The 22,483-nt window shown below is 35.4% G+C and overlaps 1 protein-coding gene across 1 annotated transcript in view; it reads left to right on the top strand.

Annotated features, from left to right (window-relative positions):
* The window catches only part of LOC150107164 (PHD finger protein 12), a 664,368-nt gene that overhangs the window by 572,880 nt on the left and 69,005 nt on the right, over nt 1-22,483 (top strand). The window contains exon 14 of the mRNA XM_090391685.1: nt 16,295-16,504. Coding sequence (XP_090247811.1) covers nt 16,295-16,504 — 210 coding nt within the window. The remainder of the gene's footprint in view (nt 1-16,294; nt 16,505-22,483) is intronic.

Below are 22,483 nucleotides of genomic sequence, written 5' to 3'. Positions count from 1 at the left end.
CTTGAAGTAGAAAAAGCCATCAAAGGCTTGAAATGTGGAAAGGCAGCAGGAGTAGATGATATTCGACCAGAAATGCTGAAATATGGTGGTATTACAGTGGCTGCACCTCATAGTTCAGAAAGCCTGAACAGATGGACGAATTTCCAATGATTGGAGTAGAGCTCTAATAGTACCCATATATAAAAAGGGAAATAAAACTGAATGTGAGAATTACAGAGGTATTTCCCTACTGAGTGTTCCTGGCAAGATCTATGCAAGTATACTTGAGAAACTGTTGAGAAGAATTGTGGAAGAAAAGCTTGGTGAACAACAAGCTGGATTCAGGCCAAATAGAGGCTGTCAGGATCTGATCTTCACTTTACGACAAATAGTCGAGAAAGCATGGGAATATAACAAAGTTCTGTATTTAAGTTTTGTCGATTTGCAAAAGGCATATGACAAGGTGCCAAGAGAGAAGCTATTCAATACGCTGCAGTTATATGGTGTCAATGGGGCATTATATCAAGCAATACTTAGTCTTTATTTGAGTTGTAAGTCAGCAGTTAGAATTGAAGGAAGTACAGGAAGATGGTTTAATGTTAAATCTGGTGTGAGACACGGATGTACATTATCCCCTCTGTTATTCATTATCTATATGGATCACATTATGAAGGAAAGTGGTATTAAACATGATATCAAAATTGGAGATGTTAACGTCAGCTCTTTGCTAAATGCGGATGATGTTATACCTCTAAATAAATCCTCTCACAAGTCTGCAAGATTCTCTGACTAAATTGAATAGCTGTTGTAATAGATATGGTATGAAGGTCAGCAATAAAAAGACAAAGACAATGAAAATAGGCAGAATCATTGAAAATGTCAACTGTGTTGTGAATAGAGAACCTGTGGAACAATAAAACATTTCAGCTACTTAGGCACAATTTTTACTGAAGATGGTAAACTAAATATAGAAATAGACAACAGAATCAGCAAAGCTGGTATCGTGGGAAGTCAATTGAATAAATTCATATGGAATAAGAAAGAAATTAGTCGGAACACTAAATTAGCTGTATACAAGACTGTGTTCAAACCAGTTTTAACTTATGGATCTGAGAGCTTGGTCAGAAGTAAAACACTTGACCAAAGACTAGAAACCGCAGATATGAGAGTCCTGAGAAAGATTAGAGGCGTGAACAGATGGCATCAATGGCAATATCATATTAAAAACGTGGATATTAGGTAAGAACTTGACATTGTCAGCATCCAGGAATGCGTTAGCAGAGCTAATCTCAGGTGGTATGGTCACTTAAACAGAATGGGTGAGGAAAGATTAGCAAAACAAGTGTTCTCTGCCAAGTTGGCAGCAAAATGACCCAGAGGAAGACCAAGATATAGGTGGATTGATGCGGTACAAAGTGCCTCAGATGATAGAAATATAAGATCTGATAATGTTGGAGTCTTGACAAGACAGACTGATTTGGAGGAAAATTGTAGATAGGAAGTTAAAAATGATGTAATTTTTTTCATGTAGTACTATCATATCCTGTACACTCCTTGAGGGTACATGGCAGGAATTTGATGATGTGATGATGATTTGTCTCATCTCTATCTTGATGCCTTATACTAACTATCCAATTCTGATTCATGGTCTTTCCTACTCTCTTGGGCATATTACACACATTCACACACACTCAACCGTCACCCTAAAATCTGCATATTTACCCCCCCCCCCATTAATAACTCTAGTTTCCCTGATTCTGTACATTCAGTTCCATTACATTCTACAACACCTTTTCAAGTCTCCGTACACCAAATCCATTCAAATGTAAACCGTCCATTTTATATAAATCCTTTCGCCCATCAAACTCATTCCACACATCCACACCACTCATCATGCATAATTTACGGATAAAGTCATTAGCAATTATGGCCCTCCTTCTATACTCTTCACTGTCATACTGCAGCAACAGACTCACCATCCTAACTCTCTCACTCTTCTATTTTGCTACCTCAAGCAATTCCTTCACATCCTCACTCATTGCCATTTTGTTTCCTTTCAAATCATTTGTACCTGCTACCACTATCAGTTCTTTCACCCGCTGCTTTTTCATTCTAATTGACTTGCTTACATTCTTAATGTTCGCACCAGGTTGGTACGATTTTGTTAAACTCTCAACTAACACACCTCTTACTAAGGAATCTCCATACAACAACACTCGCTCTTTCATTTTGTTTACACTATCATACCCTTAGTTTTTCTATCATACTTTTGCCGATTATTAGTCGGTATGCTTGGTAAACATTTTTGCCAATGCTTCAGCTGCCGATTTGCCCTATGTATCACTCCGCGTAGTAGCGCGATCTCACTCATTGCCTCAGTGTCATCATTTTTATTCTCCGATGATTCATTCAATCGTTCTGTATGTTTACCTTCATTCTCACTTTCAACGCCACTCTCACAGCTATCATGTACTATCTCGCAAATATCACCATTCATACCTCGCATATCACTGTTATCTAGATTCCCACTTTCAACAACGATATCGCTCACATGACCTGAAACACTCTTTAAATCCTCGCATTCTTTACACTTTTTGCACACATTCACCCCACTATCATTGTTTAACCAGACTCCAACCACTCTTCGCAAACGAAACACTGTATCAAATCCTTTAAGTTAAAATTTTTAGACAAATATGGTGACCTGGACGCCATCTTTGTATTACTCTTTATGGGAGCTATGTGCACAGATAATCATATCTATCAATTTACTATTAAAATACTCACAAAACACACAGAAATCACCCAGACACGCTAAAATACAAAAAGTAAACAATACTATGTAAATTCACTATTATTACTCAAAATATCATTTATCTGTTCAGGAGCTATCCACATACACTACACACCATGTAGCCCTCTAGTGGCTATAGATAAATATTTGTGTATTTTAGTCTACAGTTCACATCTGAGAGCCTTAGTAGAACCTTCTGTGGGACCATAGGCACAAATAAGTCTCATTGTCCAGTTCCCCATTCTCATATTTGCCCACATTACTCTACTTGATACTGACTGCCATTCAAGAATATTAGTCTCGTATTTTGTGTTGAATACTATGGCTACCATTTCTTTTCCTTGATTGTCATTGCCTGAATATAACATTTTGTATTTATTGCTCAGAAAGATCTCACCAGTTTTGGTCTTTTTGTTTCAGTGACCCTGATTATGTCGATCTGTTACTTATCTAATTCCTCAGCTAGCTCCATTTCTTTGCCATTCAGGCTTCTTACGTTGATAGTACCGATCTTTAACTCTGGTGATGTTGAGTTGGTGTTTGTTTTCAGATTTGTTCCAATAGCTTACTTTTCGCTGTTCCCCTGGTTCCCTGGCGAATACAACGGGGCCTTGTTTAACCGGGCGATGCCCCACTGGCATGAAATTTTGTCACGTTGTACCTTATTGTATCTTAAGTTGTACCTATCGTTGTACCTTAAGAATACAATTTGGTCAGCTAAATGCCAAATTGCCAGTCCATCCTCGTTCGTTCAGTATCCAGGTAGATATCCAACAGGGTGCACACGAGAAGGTGAGGATTGGACATTAGGTTATAAGCCCTGGTCAGCTCTCCGCATTCCTTTAAAGGCTCTGTAGAAGTCTCCTCTCAGTTATACAGCTTTGACCCTTAAGCACCCCCTGAGTAAAGTTATCTTTTTATAATCATTGTTGCTCTTGCTTGTTACATTACAAAAAATAAAAAAAATAAAATAAAACCTCATTTGGGTTTACTGTAGCCTGCATAGCTAATTGGATTTAGCATTGTTACCATACTAGTTAACTTCCTTGCTTGTGCTTTTTACTATTCATAATCATGCTGACCACCTTGTTGTTTATACGAGGGTGGTCTGAAAAAACGAATTTATAATTTCAAAATTATTTTTTATTTTCAACATAATCTCCCTTAAGACTAATACATTTATTCCAGCGCTATTATCCCGTTACTGTAGTAGTTCTCAGTAAGATCTGCAAAATACCCCTCTACAGCTGCAATCACCTCTTGATTCGAAGAAAAACGCTGACCAGCAAGGAAGAGTTTTAGTTTTATGAAGAGATATAAATCGGAAGGAGCCAAATCTGGGAAATAGGGTGGTTGTTCCAACAATTCATAGTGCAGATCCCTTAATTTTCCCATTGCCAAAACACCTTTGTGGGCAGGTGCATTGTTCTGATGAAAGATGATTTTGTTCTTCTGCAAATTGGGTCTTTTCTGACGAATTTTTTCGTCTAGTCTGGTTAAAAGATAGGAATAATATTCCATAGTTACTCCTTTACCCTTTTCAAGATAATTAATAAACAAAATGCCTTTAGCATCCCAAAACTTCGATGTCGTGAACTTTCCTGCTGATGGAACCCACTTTGTCTTCTTTGGCGCTGAACAACCAGCTTCTGTTAACTGTTTTGACTGCTGTTTGGATTCTGGTGCGTAATGGTGAATCCAAGTCTAATCCATAGTAATAAATCGATATCCAAAATCAGTTTTCTTCTTGTTAAAATGCGCCAAGCATTGTTCAGAGATTTTCATGGGGTTGTGTTTTTGATCTACTGTGAGCAAATGCAGCACCATCTTGTGCATAGCTTTTTCATTTGCAATTCTTCATGCAAAATATATCCTACACATTCTTTTAAAATGCCTATAATCTCAGCAATTTCACGCACTTTGAGTTGCCGGTCATCCAATACCATATCGTGCACTTGTTTATACGAGGGTGGTCTGAAAAAACGAATTTATAATTTCAGGTATTGTTACACTTTTTGGACGTTCTTCACGTGGATCATCTTCAAGGCTGGTACGACCAAGTTTGAACTCAGCAGCCCATTTCTTAATTGTCAAAAATGAAGGAGAAGATTCCCATAAACTTTTATGTACTTCAAATAAATTTCTTCTGGCATTAAACCTTCTTTTGCAAAGAATTTTATCCATTTCAAAGGATACAGACAACACTTTTACTTCAGACAGCTGTATAAAACAAACTACAGGTTACCCTCATATAATGTGGATGTTAGGTTCCACAGAAATGTCGCGTTATGCGAGACTCAGATCACATAGAAAAAGTAGGGTTGTTTCGAAATTGTTTTTTTTTTAATTATATCAACAACAATGATATATCTAACGAAAATATATTTTTATTTACGCGATTCACGTAATTCAGGTAATTCATGTAAGTTAAGAAAACATATAAACTATGAACAAATACATAGTATAAAAATTACAAATTGTACGTACACTTCATTGCCCATAATGCATAAATATTTTAGGCAGAATAAAATAAAGTGCATATTTTAATCTTTCATAGCACGAGGATTTGAGGATCGGTTAATAAACGTTGGTTTTGTCATGTAATTAACTTGTGCATTACTACAAAACCGTAGAGTAATTCTATTTTTGAAAACTTTGAATCCAGGATCTGATCTTTCATTTTTCGAAATATAGGTGCGTTTTTGCATTTTTTTTTTCCAATATAAAAATTCATTCGCATTGAACACCTGTCTGCACTATAAATGTTTATCAACTTGAGAGCTTTTCGTTTAATAAGATTTCCATCCAAAGGAATTTTCTTTTGAGTGCAATCCAAATGATTCTATCCAAATCATTGGAGATTTCTCCATTTTTGCCGTTAGAATATAGCTTACACGAGCAATGCACTTTGCACTTATCGTTGACCCAGCAATAAACACTTTCTCGGATGTTATGTTCATTTTGTTTGATTGTTGGAATTGTTGATTCATTTAAATTCAAAGTCCCTGCAACAACTTCTGGTTTTTCTCCAGTTTTCAGCTGATTTAATTTTTTCTTCGAGAGAAATTAATTTTCTTTTCAATATTGGTTTTTCCCTTTCGTTGCAGTTTGTGGCCATTACTATAAAAATAAATTTTTACATAAAAAGGCATTACATATTGTATGTAACTCACCAGAAAATAAAGTGCTAAACTTGATATTAACACACTTATGATTTTTAATGCGCTTTCCTGGCAGAAAACAAAGACAATTTTCAACAATAAATAAACACTTTTTATGGTAAACAATTGACGTACATGTGTGCTAAAGGGTATTTCCCCTAATATAAATTTGCTACTTATAACTACATGCGAGATACTGCCAGACACAAAATTAACAAAGATAAAATTAGATTTTCAAGTTACACGTGAAAAACATATGAAAAGATAAAGGGTTACTACAATTTGTAGACCGTGTTGTATAAGTACCACATTATATGAGAGTTACCTGTACTTGATAGAATGACTTGCAATTTCACATGGATGCCTATGACAGATGTACCAACTTGGAAAAAAAATCTTGCCGATAGTGTTGCCATCTATGATCGAAGCCGAGAACATTTCAGACCACCCTCCTATTCCTTCCACAATTCTTTCTTTTTTTTTTTTTTTGCAGCTCCATTATGTTGCTAGTAATAATAATCCACTTTATCCCTACTTCTCTTATCCTACTCAACCTGGGTGTACTCTGATTCTGCCTTGCTCAAACAATCCTTGACTGTTTCCCATACACTAATTCATTCCATGTAGTTTCTTGTGCTAAAACACTGCTCCAAGTTGTCTCCTCTTATTCTTTACATCATCCTGTACCTCCTTCAATTCTATATTGTTCTATATAATTGCAGTGTTTTGCCAAGCTTTCATCTGGGTACCTTGTTGTATGCCTTTTTCAGATCTACAAAGCTTAAGTACATTTTTCCATGATTTCTCAACTAATTGTCCTGAACCCAGCTTGTTCTTCTCCAAGTTTCCCTTCTGCAATTTTTCTCAGCCTGTGTTTAAGTATGCTTACATAAATCTTTCCTGGAACACCTAGCAGAGAAATTCCTATGTTATTCTCACATTCAGCTTTATTCCCTTTTTTTTGCAAGGAGTGTCCTGGTGTTGTACCACCTTACCCCAGTCCTGAAGATACTTTCAGGCGCAAACTTTGTTTGCTCACACTTGGATAAAGGATTAAACTAAACTTGTTATACTCTAACCAAGTGAAAAATAAACTTTCAACATCTTTCTCTAAATCCAGAGTAATTTATTAAAAAAGGGTGGCACACCATTTGGCAACTTCTATAGGTAGAGATGACCTGCTAATGCTTCTGCCTGGTATCTCCACTTGGGCCTGGCTCCCACTGAAGGGACCTCAATAAAGGTCGAAACTAGTCTGGGTTATGGCCCTTCCCTTAATGCATAACATTAGACATATCTGCAAGGAGATGTGTTTTGCATTATGGGAGATACTCAGATAGGAGTGTTGGTAGCTTGCTCCACCTTTGCAAGGCGTGTCCTGGTGTTGTACCACCTTACCCCAGTCCTGAAGATACTTTCAGGCGCAAACTTTGTTTGCTCACATTTGGATAAAGGATTAAACTAAACTTATTATTATCCCTTTTTTTTATAGAACCATGCCCTCCGAGTTATGCAACGTAGCCACTGCAAAACATTTATATCTCAATATTTAGGCATTTCTGTCAGATAACATCTGCTCCAGCTGCCTTTCCACATTTCAAGTTTTCGATACCTTTTTCTATCTCTAGCATTGATATGCACTCCTGTTTGCTTTCCTCTTGAAAATTTTCTACTATAGTTCTGTCACTGCTTGCTTTGTTTAACAGTCTTTCAAAGTAATTACTTCAGACATCTAAGATATCCATCATCTTTGATTCTTTTTATAGTATTCTTTCCTCTATCTCTAAGCTTTTTCAATAGCCTCTAGAACATTTTGCTATCTTCCTTATACTTTCTATATTCTTACCAGTCTTCCATGACTTTTGTTTAGCTACTAGTACACATAACTTAGCTCTCTTATATTTTTCTCTGTATTATTATTATTATTGACATCTGACCTTCATGGAGTCAGAAATGGCTTATGCCAACGTATTTGCTAGGATCTTTGAGTATGCTTTCTTCTTTTCCAGGACTGCTTCTTTAACATCTTGTATCCACTATGGTGTTCTTATTTTTATATCCTTACAGACAACTTCACCACATGCCTCTCTGGCTGAATCAATCAACTTTTCTTCAGAGTTTGCTACTGAGATTGCAAGGTTTGGTTCTTGTTTTCAAACCGTTTCAGTTTTATTTCAATAATGTATGTATAGTTTGAGTCCACAGTTTATCTGTAAAAGTGCTAAACTTTAATTCTCTTGAAAACTTGCTTATATACTTAAAACTAATTTGAAATTTCTAATTTCAAATCCTCTGTACACTCTTGCATCCTGTACTAGTATGAAGATTCATAATAATGTTTTATGGTATAAACATCACCAAGAGAGGAATATATATATATATATATATTCAATAAAGTCATTAATATTTCGGTTTTCTAACCAGCATCATCACAGCACATTTATAACTGTGATAGACACCCAGCACTAAGCACACCAAGCACTAAACTACATAATTGAGAAAAACCATGTAAATTGTAACTGACAATAGACCCAGTGTCCTTACATGGCACCCCCTATGAGTGGGATAACTACAAAGTTAATTTAGAGAAGTCTGGCTATCAAGTCTTAAAATGACAGTCTCCTTTGGTACATTAATGCAACCATACTTGTTAAGGTTATGAGAGTGGTTCATAGCTAATGCTGATTCTAAAAAATAGTCTCTCAGACCTACACCAATTTCCGTCTAATAAGGATGTTTACCTCCATCTGATCCTATGTGAAGGAGTTTCCAGAGCATGGTATGCCAGTCCCAACTTGCCATACAGATGAGTGTGGATGTAGTTTTTGTGTTGTATAAGGCAGATGTTAACTGATCTACCAGTGTGTTCAGAATAGGCCAAACTGCATGCACAAGGAACTTTATACACTCGTGGATATTCAAGATGCAGCTAATCTTCAGGAGAACGTATGAAGGTAGCTAGCTGAATGAAAGATTTGAAAGTGGCATGGAGTTCATATTTGCAGAGAACTTTAGCTATTTTTTCTGATGTACCTTTATCATATGGGATGAGAATGGTTTGCTGTGATGCTATATGTTGGAAGGATTTGGGGGTACAAGCAATATTTATTTTATATGGGCTGTAATCATTGTCTAAAAAGGTAGTGTTGCAAAAGTCTGCGAGCTCAGTTTTAAGGGCTGTGTCATTTGAACAAATAGCCTTGGCTCGGTGAGTAAGTATTTTGTGGATGCCGCACTGTTTGGAAGGATGATGGAGTGGTTGTTTATGTAAATGCCAAACTGTTGAGTGGGTTTTCTGTAAATGGAGAAGGATAATGAGCCATTAGGAAGCCAGCACTGGTGTATCTAATTGTTTTCCTTTTTTGTTTTCCTCAATGACGTAGTTTAGTGGTGTGTGCCTATCACAGCAATATCAGTGATTTCAATCAATATACATGTTTTCCTCTCTCTTAGTGTTCTTTATACTGTAAAACATTAATATGAATCATTAATGACACCTAAGTCTTTCTATGCTATAAGTTGTTGTGGAGTAGGTGCAGTTTGTAGTTGAACAGATGCATGAAGAATATAAACTGCATGTCAGAAAAATGAATGGTCAAAAAATAAAAAACTAGAATATGAGAGGAGATTGGCCAGTCAGGTCAAATCTAATATAGGGGAATATTTCTGTTAAGTGGCAAGCAAGAGGAAAAATTATGGCAGGTTGATGCTGGTGGATAGTTATGGTAGCAGAGTAACCATAGCAAATGATATGGTGGAATTATTTAATGAACACTTCATCAGTGTATATCATAGTGATGTGAATGATTCTGTGCAACACATAGAAGGGAGGCAAGGATTAAGAGAATTAAAGGTGAAATAATCAGAGATGTTATTAAGTGTTGCTTGTGTTAGATGTTAATAAGGCTGTGGGAATGGATGACATATCACCATGTATTTTTAAAGAATTGTGCAAAAGAGTTAGCCATGTCCTTGATCTGGCTATTTAATGAAAGTCTTACATTGGGGAAAGTTCTTAAGGGATGGAAAGAAGGCAAAATAATACCTCTCCACAAGCATGGTTTCAAGACAGGAGTTTACAGTTATAGACCAGTCTGTATATCTACAGTTGTGGTCATAATGTTGGAAAAATTGGTTAGGAATTCAATACAGGATTGGGTTGATGGATGTAAAATTCTCTACGGTGGTCAGCATGGGTTTGCGAAGGTCAGGTCTTGCTTTAGCAGTCTGCTTAGATTTTATAAGGTGGTGAATGTGTTGGATAAGGGAGATTCATATACAGTGATTTTCTTGGACTCTACAAAAGCATTTGATAGGCTACATGAGATTACAGATTGGTTACATGGATTCAAGATTGACTTTCTTAATGATACCAGCAAGTTGTGTATCATGTAGCTGTGTCTCAGAAAAGGAAGGTGACCAGTGGCATACTTCAGGGTTTGGTTCTTGAGCTCTTACTGTTTAACTTATTTGTTAATGATATTTCATGTTGATTGACTGGGGATATCTTCAAATCTTTGCTGATGATGCAAAGTTAGATAGAATTATCAGAAGTATTGCTGATGTTAATTCTCTACAGGAAGATCTGAGACTTTTAGCTTGGACAGATGAATGTCGTTATGGTTTTGATATTAATAAATGCAAGGTACTGAGATATAAGACTATATTCTGTATTGGTGGGGCTGTACTTCAAGAAGTGGATAGATTCGGCATCTTGGAGGTGATGGTAGACAGTGGGCTAAAGTTCCGAGGGCTTATTGCACATGTTGCAAAGACTGCACGTTGTATTGCTGCTATGATGAAAAGTACCTATAAGATATTGGTCTGACTATACATGGACTATATTGTGCTCAGATTTGGTCACCTGGTTTTCATTGTCATGTGGAAATACTAGAGAGGGTCCAAAGACGAATAACAAAAATGATATCAGGATTCGACTGTTGGTTATGAAGAGCATTTGAGGGAATGTGAAGTCTAGTATTTGGTGGATAGGAGGAGATAGAGGTGATATGATAGACCTTCAACTTAGTTGAGTGATTGCACCAGATTAATAAAGAATGAATTATAAAAAGAATGGATGTAAGATGGAAAGAACGAGAGGCCATCCCTGGAAGTTGAATAAAGATGTGGTGAAGAAGAGTGTGAGTAGGTTTTTTACGTCGAGAATTGCTTGAGTGCCTTTGTGAATGCATCGAGTGTAAATAACTTAAAAGTTCATTATGATAGACATGTTGCTTGAGTTGACCTCCCACAATGAGTATTGACTTCATGAAGGTTATTGAAATAATAATATGTATAGCATTGAAGATATCACTATCCACAATGACCTAGTCAATGAGGGTTTTCTTATTTCTTGTGTCCTCTTTCTCTCCACATGAACTTGTGGACATGTTTATGTTGGAACATAGTGTTAGTAATGACTAGTCTGTATCCTGAGCAGAAATTCATCAGATGCTTACCATTATTATTTGCTTTGCCCTTCTCTCCAAATTTCCTCAGAATATTTCTGTATGCTTGGTGGGATTCACTTCCTATTCTGCTGTTTAGATCTTCAACAAGAACCACTTTTTCCTTCCTTAGGCGAACCATCAGTGGACCGTAAGCACAAATAAAGTTTCATTGTCCATTTCCTCATTTTGAAGTTAGTCCACATAACTATTTGAAACTGCCTTCCAATCTAGAAATTTATCTTCATTTTTGGCGTTGAATGCTCAGTATGATCTGACCTGTTTTTGTCTTCTTTGTCTCAGTAATGCCAATCATTCCCACATGGTACTTTTCCAGTTCTTCTGCAAGTTCAATTTCCTTTCCATTGATACTCCTTATATTGATGGTTCTTATCTTTTATTCTTCTGACATTGGATTTACTCCTCTTCTTGTAGATGTTGAGTTTGTTCCAGTAGCTCACTTTTCATTGTTTGGCCTGTTTCCCTGACAAAAGCTGTTGGGGCCTTGTTTAGCCAGGAAATGCCCCAGCTGGCATGATATCTCATAATGTTGTACCATTATACATTATCTGTGGCTTAATCCAATAGAGAGTGCAGTTTGGTTGGCTAAGCCTCAAATTGCTAGCCCATCCTCATTTGTTCAGTATCAAGGTGATACTTACTAATGGGATGCACCACATGAAGGTAAGGATTGAACATTAGGTCAGAAGCCCCAGACGGATCTCTGTATTCTTCTTTTCCCTGATTGTTATTGCCTGAATATAACATTTTGTATTTGTTGCTAAGAAAGATCACGCCTGTTTTTCTTTTCTCTATTTCATGTCTGTTATATCAATACTTATTCAATACTGGTGTTTGTCCAGTTCTTCTGCTAGTTCCTTTTTTATTCATCACTGCTTCTTACATTGACAGTATCATTCTTGAACTCTGCTGATACTGAGTTGAGATGAGTTCTGGGATTTGTTCCGGTAGCTGACTTTGCGCTTTTTGCCCTGGTTCCCCAATGTGGGGGAAGGAGGACTTGTTTACGTGGGTGACACCCCAACTGTTATGAAAGTCTGTCATGTTGTACCATTATTTTGCATTGTGGTTTAATCCAATAAGAACAGTTTGGTTGGCAAATTCCCAAATTGCCATTCCATCCTTGTTCACTGAGTATACAGGTAGATATCTAACAGGGTGCACCACAAGAAGACCTAATGTCCATGAGGATTGGACATTGGGTCAGAAGCCCCAGTTGGTTCTCTGTGTTCCTTAAAAGGTGGAAGTCTCCTCTCAGTTATACAGCTCTGATCCTTACGCACCAATTTTCTTCTTGGTATTCTAAGTTTACTCTCATTAAATATCCAAACCACTTCAAGCCATTGTTCATAAGCATTTTTTCCACATGTTTTAGCCCTGAATTATTCCTAATGTCCATATTTCTTATTCAGTCTTTTTTCTTTTCTTTTTTTTGCCAACGTTGTCCTTAAAACTTTAATTCCCATTACCTGTATTCTATTCATGTTTCTTTTTGTTAATCTCCATGTCTTTGCTGCATAAGTCAAAATGGGCAGTTCTGTTATCACTTGCAATAGGCTAAATTGTAAGTGAGTAAGTTTTGTTACATAATTGACTCCACACTGAGGCAGACAAAAACAGATGTATTCAGGAATCCTACTGATGAAGATGTATGCAGATTGAGCCAAAGGCCACAGGCGATTTACATAGGAAATTATTATTATTATGTGACACCTTGAAGGAGTCCAAGGACTCATCACGGAAGGGCACTGTACACTTCACTACACACATCTAACCGTCTCCCCTTCTGCTTAATTTTCTTATACACACAACTATCATCAGTGCCATCACCACTACCAACAGAATTTTTTGCCTGTGTGTCCTTCCTGTTTTTAGCATGATAACCTCGCACATTGGTTAGACAAAAATGGCAAATGGAAAAGACTTCTTATTGTATAGAAGCTATTTCCTCAATTTTTCAACCCATATGACGAACTGTTTAGTTTATCTTCATCCCCAAGATTCATACAGATATATGCATAATACACTTTTTCCCCCACTTTGGTATAATGTAATTTTGTAATATATTCCACTTCTTTCGCTATTGCAGATATGAATAGTATGTGTGAATTTACAAAAACTCTTGATGACATAATGTTTATCTGAAAATGAAGCAAAAACAGTGCACTACAACACAAAATAATACTCACACTGATATAGCCATTCATTATTCCAACCACTTGTATATACCATATAATTTTAATTTATTATATCCATAACTTCTGTAGATATGTGGTTCTCAACTTTTCTGCCAGAAATGAAACACTTTAATAATTTTATTTGAATATATAAAAGAGTGCAATGTTTTATGGAGAATCATTTTGTAATTTGGAAAAATAGTCGTCGGTTTCATGCTCAAAATCTCAACATACTTGAATAAGTCAAGTTTCAAATGCTATACTCTACTTTAGCTCCTCATGTAATCAGTTAGCTTTCTTTGTTATGGATATTATATACTTCATTCTTGAAGTGTGCTAGTTTTTCATTTGCAATAATATAGTGTATTATCATTCCAGATATCTTTCTTCTCTCTGTATATTTGTGGGTTTATTTTTTAACTTATTGAACATGCAGAACTAATTTTTGTCCAGTTCCATTTATATATGCTTCTCCAAAGATACTTGTTATTGACCGATGCATTAGTATATATTGCTTGTATTAAGCAGCATTTTTTTTCTACTTTCATTCACTTTTTTACTCCCTGTCTGTCATTATTTCTACTTTGCACATGTTCACTTCCATTGATCTACTCCACTGTATATTATCATATAGTTAGTGAATGTATAGGTGAATTTTCAAGTAATTATTTTGTTCAAGTATATCATGCTGATTAAAATTATATGGTACTTGATACATAGAAGCAATAAACTAGAGTATCCAGAAATGTTATCTTTTGATTGATAAGAGGGGGTAAAGATTTTTTTCCGAAATCCTTCCCTTGAAGTGTTTTAATTCTATAATACATTAGTACTTTGGGTGGGCAAAGGATTAGGTAATCCAGACACTCTTCTCTAGAGGCCAAACATAGAACTTTTAATGTCACTTCAGTCCTACAAGTCTAATACAAGATAATACACTGAAAAGAAGTGTTGAAATTGATCTATCATTTAATTCACAAACAACCACATCCAATGTAATCTGAATCCATAGCCTATTGGGTAAATGTGACTATGCTGTTCCCTTGTCCAGTGAGACCAGCAGAAGATTACGTGAGACATCACTCACATATTTAAAGAGAGTGCATAGAAGAACTGTCATGGCATTATTATATTCTTAAATTGGTCAAATCCCAAGAAGTGAGATACTGTCACTATAGTTGTAGTGTACAGAAGAGAATAAAAATTTAATGTATACTTCTAGAGTGGATAAGGTTGTAGAAAAGACTGGTCAGAATCATTCCTTATACAGAGTTCATTTCTAGTTGGGGTGTGTGTGTGGGGGGGATCTTGTTTTATTAATTTACTTCCAATAATTAATATATTTTGAACTATTCCTAAATTTTGAGAATTTTGAAAGTTCCAATATAAATTGAACTTCATGTGAATAAATGATGGAGACTAGTGATTTGGATAGCTGTCTGACAACAAAATTGTTTATAAAACAGTGTCTTTAAAAAAAGGGGAGGCATAAATTTCTGCGGGTGAGCATGACCTCCACTTCTAATCTTAAGTAAATGCTCTTTACTTGTAAAACAATTATAATGTAAATTATTTTACAGGAATGTCCAACTGTTTGCCATTGCATAATTGCAACACTTGGTAAATATGAATTATCTCCCTTCGGGAAAATCTGAATATACTGGAATAATGGAAGTGTGGTCAAATAAGAACAGATGTTAATTCATTATTCCCAACTGCAAGAAATGGAGGAGTTGTTCAGATTTAGAGTTATGAAAATAATGAGTAAGATACTTGAAAAAAAATGAGGATAAAGAAATGAAAGAAACTGTTATGCCATTATGTAAACCTTGTTTATATAATGGGATTAATGTGACATGGGAATAGACTGTGAATTTAAAGTTGCAGTGTTTAGTAAATGGGAATCAAAAATTAAAGTGATGATGGAGACATAAGTCAGAAATGCAAAAGAGTGTTTTTCATACCATAGTAGGATGAAGGAGAGAGGAAGAACAAGGATACATCCCTGGGAAGGTAAATGAGGATTATGTATTGCTGTAGAGAATGTTGAATTTATTGAACATTACATAATGTGTGGAGCCTCTATAACTCAGTTTCCACTCTGCACTTGGGATGGATTCAAATTCCATCTAGGATACAAACTGAAATCTACTTTATCAAGTAGATTTCAATTAAAGATAAGCTGGCCAGTCTCATATGGAGGTTGCAAGGTTTTTCCTCCTGCAAAAATTAGAAAACTAGCCAGAAGTACACATGCAGTTGACAAGCATAATGCATTCTGCAGATAGGATTAACTGTCCAGAGTATTAATTAATTAGGGTTCAGAGAAGCAAATTGCTGTGACAGACTATTGAGCCTAACATACAAATAAAATGAGTCAAAATTTTTGGAGAGGTACATTAGGGTTTATAGGAATCTTAGGAATTCATAGAGATCCATTATTATAAAATTACTATGAAATCAAGGAAATTCTTATGGATTATATGAGAATTTCCCAGTTTTTGTTACTTGATCTTCATGCAAAATGTGCAGATAAATTAACAAAGTTCTAATACATATTGTAATGCATGATTGTCAAAATAAACAGTTATGGTTTCATATATGAAAGATACATAAGCAGTGCAATGCAATTTCTTAAAGATTAAATTATAAACAAAAAAATTAGATGATGATCTTAAAGTACAAGTTAAGAAAAGATTCTGGTTTAACTCACAGGTCACAAAACACTATGAATTACTGAACTATAGTGAGCATGGGACTACAGTGGACAATGTTCTTTATTCCTGTGACTTCTCAGACAAGCACAAAAGTAATGTACCTCATAGTCCATTGGCTGCCTCCATACAAAAACTTTCTAACAAACCAAGACAGAAATTAGATGCTTCATCCCTTGAAAGGTTATCTATGAGTTCCAGAGCAAAAGAGGTAAGTTAATTAACAAATTGCATCATCAGTATGGATATGTATGCATATCCGTACACCTGTGTTCAATACAACTTAATACATACATATCCCCCCCCACACACACACCAAATGGAAGAGGCAGGGGTTCCCCGCCTCTCAGAAGTGCTCAGTTTTTTCATTCTACAAAACAAGCAGAAAACACATGCACAATCATTGGCCTCATAGCTTTAGTTGCTTCAGTTGCATTTCCAAACTATCCAACCCATCCCTCCACTTTCCTATCTTTTTTCATTGAAATGTATTAGTTTTATATATGTAATTGTTTGTACATGTTTATTGTTGTAGCATTGTGTATTATGTAAATGAAATGGTGAAAATATTAAGCTTGTCCTTGATGATTTCCTCACCACTAAAAGGTTGCTCTGAATAATACATATTGTAGTATAATATGCACTGGTTTTTGCTAACAGAAAACTATAAGAATTATTTATCTGTCTGTTACCTGTCAAGACTCCAATATTATCAGATCTTATATTTGTCTTCTATAATACTAAAAAAGAAATAAAACACACTATATATAAATCCTATGAGATTATGTAAAGTAATCAAACCTAGTGAATTTAGGGAAATGGGATTACCAATGATTATGGATAACAGTTATGGGTAACTATATTTTCAGTATAAACTTAATAGAATAAAGATACACTGCCACTCATTCAAATTTTATAGAAAGTTTTACATGCCTACAAATACTATGTGAAATCATGTCAACAACATAATTTAACATAACTATTATGTATTAAAACTTATAGTTAGTCCAAAAATAGGTTTACTAAAATAAAAAAAAGAAAAAAATGAGTTGCTGTTTTCAACCCCTTCACCCTTTCCCACCCTATATAAATATAAAAAAATGCCCTGCCCATCCCTAATAATATAATATAATATATATATTATTCAAAAAACCCGGGTTTTTTCCATTTCTATTTAATTCTCCCACATTGCCTACCCCCCCAACACACACACACACACACAGTAGTTTGGACATTGCAGAAAGAAGAAAAGCCACAACACCCAGAAAAAGGTATGTGTAAATTTCTCTTCCTTTATGCTACATATATTTATTGATAAATATACATCTACAATGCCCTAAGAATCCGTGAGTAAAAAAGCCAATGACATTTAAACAGGGGCACTCTTAAACAGAAGCAGGCAAAATAGCCGTAAATATAATAAAAAGAAAAATTATTCTTCCACTTCATAAATTTGAATTTATAGTAATCAGAGCATAATAGAAATGGAAGAAATACTTCCATTTATATTTTATTTGTTATTGTTGACTGCATAGAAACAACATAACATGCTTTCAAATCTCATTCAAAATATGCACTCTGTCAAATTTATGTTCCATCGATGTCAGGACTTTGGAATGCTGGCTATGGAGAGAGAGGTTGAAGAAATGTGGATAGGAGGAAATGAGTTGATATGATAGAGACATTTAAGTTAGTGAAAGGATTTTATCAGATTAATCCAGAGGGAATTATAAAAAGAGTAGGTGAGAGGGGAAAAACCAGAGGTCATCCCTGGAAGTTATGTAAAAGTGTGGTGAAGAGGAGTGTGAGGAGTAGATTTTTTATACATGGCAAATTGTCAGTGAATGGAACACATTACCAGAATGTGTTGTTAATGCAAGGAGTGTTAAAGATTTTGATATTCTATATGATAAATATGTTGTCAGTTGAATGAACCTCCCACAATGAGTCTGCCAACTCCATGGAAGAATTAATAATAATAATAATATAAATCACCAACTTTTTTTTATAACCAGAAACATTACTTATGCAACTTTTTATTATATCATTATTATCATCAAATTCTTGATATACACCCTCAAGGGGGTGTACAAGATATGATAGTGCTACATGAAAAATTTACATCATTACTAACTTCCTATCTACAATTTTCCTCCAAATCAGTCTGTTACCTGTCAAGACTCCAATATTATCGGATCTTATATTTCTGTCTTCTAAGGCACTTTTTACTGTATCAATCCACCTATATCTTGGTCTTTTTCCTGCCAACCTAGAAGAGAACACTTGTTTTGTTAATCTTTCCTCTCCCATTCTGTTTAAGTGACCATACCATCTGAGATTAGCTCTGCTAATGCATTCCTGGATGCTGACAATGTCAAGTTCTTTCCTAATATCCTCGTTTTTAATATGGTATTGCCATTGATGCCATCTGTTCATCCCTTTAATCTTTCTCAGGACTGATATCTATGGTCTCTATTCTTTGGTCAAGTGTTTTACTTCTGGCCTAGCTTTCAGATTCATAAGTTAAAATTGGTTTGAACAGTCTTGTATACAGCTAATTTGGTGTTTTGGCTAATTTCTCTCTTATTCCATATAAATTTATTTAGTTGACTTCCTACCATACCAGCTTTGTTGATTCTGTTGTCTATTTCCATATTTAATTTACCATCTTCACTAAAAATTGTGCCTAAGTAGCTGAAATGTTTTACTTGTTATATAGGTTCTCCATTCACAATACAGGTGATATTATTATTATGTGATACCTCCAGGGAGTCCAAAGACTCATTGAGGGAGAGTATGCCAACAGCATCGAACGAACCCCTTCCAACTACTAACCGTGCTCAAATTGCTTAACTTTTTGCGTGAGCCATTAGTAGCAGAGGCTCTACCAATCGACCAACCTGCCTATTTTCATTGTCCTTGTTTTTTAATGCTTTTTATTATATTAAGATTATAAATATGAAACGTACTTTGAAAATAAAGTCTATACAATTCTCTAAAAGATAAAGAAAACTAAATACTATAGAGTTCATTCACAGTCATATAAATTGTATAATATAATTGCCTTGGCTGTATAGTTTACATTTGCTTGTGCTTGAATTCCAGAAGGGACGAATCAAATGTATAAGTTAATACATTTAATAAAAAAATTAAAGTTAATAAAGTTAATAAAAAACTTAATAATGTATAAGTTGACACAAATCAGGCATTGCTTGTAATTTCTATCCTTATTGCCACATGAAGAATAAAGTTATAGAAAGTTTTTTCACTTGGTTAGAAAGTAACTTGTTAAACTGTTGGAAAGTAAATGATTAGAAATAAGATATTTCTTGCACAAACTTTCTTTGCTTACAACTGGATAAAGGACTAAATAAGAATATAATTTCTTGGTGAGTATAATTTACTTTCTAACCAAGTGAAAAAAACTTTTTAGAACTGTCACTAATCCAGAGTATTTTAATAATAATAACTTTTTTTTTTCTACTTATATGAGAAATACTTAATTCAACTGTGGTATCTTTTTGATCTGGCTGCCACTGATGAAACTTGAAACTGCACTTCCAAAAGGAAGTGTGCTTTGCATTACAGGATAGTGAGGCAATTGATGTGAAGTCATCAGCCTCTATATACAAGTAGCCTAGTCGTGAAGATAATTCATGTGCAAGCTTTGTTTACTTACACTTGGATAAAGGATTAAACAAGAATATGATTTCTTTGTAAGTATAAATTAAGGATAATATTCAAAAACCTAGAATATAATGTAGCATGAAATATCAACCATTCTGCCATGAAAATATATGCATTCTCCCATTAAACACAAGTTTTCACTCTTTCTTTATGTATGGTTGCTGTCCATTCAGCCATTGCATGAATAGTAGTTTGCTCTTCTCTTTTTCTGTAAAGCATAATTACTCAACAAACTAAAATAGCATCACTGTATTTTTATTACTTCATTTTCTTTTTTATGATCTAAACATTAAGGATTGTTCAGTCTGTAATACTTCAGATGGCTGGACGTTTAGGAAGAGATGGGTGTAATGAAATTAAAATATGTATACCTACATTGGAATGGAATTTAGTTTTATAGATCATTAAAGTGTGTGTAATAAGAATAAGGAAGTGAATATCCAAAAGTTATTGAATATAGAACTGCATTCAAATAAATGCTGTCATCTAGATGTTAGCATGTATTTACTGGGGAATACAATACATTATTAGGCGTGACATGATTAAAGTAGTGAAAATGTTATATGTGATTTTTTTTTTTTAAATTAAATAAATATATGTGTATTTTGTGTGTGCGTGTGCATGCACTGCTAGGAAAGAAGTCAATGGACACTCCGATGAGAAAGGTGCATCGTGCCATGTAATGAGTCATGTGTTTGTAGCTGATCTAAATTGGAAGAATATGATGCTCCCAAGTCATTGCAATTGTGTCAGGGTGAAATGGATGCAAGAAGGGAACTGACGGATTTTGAAAGAGGCATTGTGATAGGATGCCATGTTACAGACTTATCTGTTTGACAAATTAGGCCATGCCATACTCAGATTGAAGCACAGGGAGTCAACTGCAAGTGCTACCTGCAGTGATTGACCCACCATACTCACCAAATGTGACCATAGGATGCTACAAAGGATAACATCTAGAAACCACCATTCATTGTCCAATATGTTGAATGCCGAGTTCCAGGCATCAACTGGAACATCATCATCATCAAATTCCTGCCATGTACCCTCAAGGGGTGTACAGGATATGACAGTACTACATGAAAAAATTACATCATTACTAACTTCCTATCTACAATTTTCCTCCAAATCAGTCTGTTACTTGTCAAGACTCCAACATTATCAGATCTTATATTTCTATCGTCTAAGGCACTTTGTACCGTATCAATCCACCTATATCTTGGTCTTCCTCTGGGTCGTTTTCCTGCCAACCTGGCAGAGAACACTTGTTTTGCTAATCTTTCCTCTCCCATTCTATTTAAGTGACCATACCATCTGAGATTAGCTCTGCTAACGCATTCCTGGATGCTGACAATGTCAAGTTCTTTCCTAATATCCTCATTTTTAATATGATATTGCCATTGATGCCATCTGTTCACGCCTCTAATCTTTCTCAGGACTCTCATATCTGCGGTCTCTAGTCTTTGGTCAAGTGTTTTACTTCTGGAACATGAATCTTCACAAAAACATTCAGAACTAAGGCTCACAACATGGATTTCCATGGTAGGACCACAATATACAATCTCCACATTACCCAAACCAGCATGCAGCATCATATTCAGTGGTGCAAAGAGCATGTACAGTGGGACATAGAAGCTTGGAAAACTGTGTTATGGAGAGATGAATCATGATACACCCACTACCAGGCAGATGGATGTAGAAAGTTTTTTCACTTGGGTATATAATGTATTAAAGATACCAAGTAATTTTATATAAACTTGATTTTAATCCTATTCCCCATGTAAGCAAACAGACAGTAAGTCAGGTTTGCTCCTGCACATAGTGCAAGTCTGAGGCAACTCGTGGTAAAGGTGGAGTATGCTCCAATCACTTTGCTTAGAATTTTCCCCTAATGCAAAGCACATACCCTTGCAGAGATGTATGATGCTATGCATTAAAGGTAAGGGTCACTACCCAGACCAGTTTCGACCTTTATTGAGGTCTCGTCAGTGGGAGCCAGACCTATAAATGCCAAGGTTGAAGTAATACAGAGCTTATGAATTTTACCTAAACAAGTTAATATCTCAGGATTCTAAGATATTAATTAATAAGGTCGAAGCACTTTGTGGCAACTTGTTTAGGTAAAATTCGTAAGTTCTGTATTACTTCAACCTTGGCATTTGTAGGTCTGGCTCCCACTAACGAGACCTCAATAAAGGTCGAAACCGGTCTGGGTGGTGACCCTTGCCTTTAATGCATAGCATAATACATCTCCGCAAGGGTATGTGCTTTGCATTAGGGGAAAATTCTAAAGAAAGTGATCGGAGCTTACTCCACCTTTACTATGAGTTGCCTCAGACTTGCACTACGTGCAGGCACAAACTTGACTTATTTGTCTGTTTGCTTACTTGGGAAATAGGATTAAAACCAAGTTTATATAAACTTACTTGGTATCTTTAATAGGTAGATGGATGGGTAAATGTGGCAGATGCCCAGTGAACTTCTCTTACTAGAGTGCATAACC

The sequence above is a fragment of the Typopeltis vanoorti genome, chromosome 4 (genome assembly GCF_054136105.1).
Source record: "Typopeltis vanoorti isolate ZY-2024b chromosome 4, IOZ_Tvanoo_1.0, whole genome shotgun sequence".
Lineage (NCBI taxonomy): Eukaryota > Metazoa > Arthropoda > Arachnida > Uropygi > Thelyphonidae > Typopeltis > Typopeltis vanoorti.
Note: the sequence above shows the minus strand (reverse complement) of the source record. Positions and strands in the feature narration are given on the sequence as shown.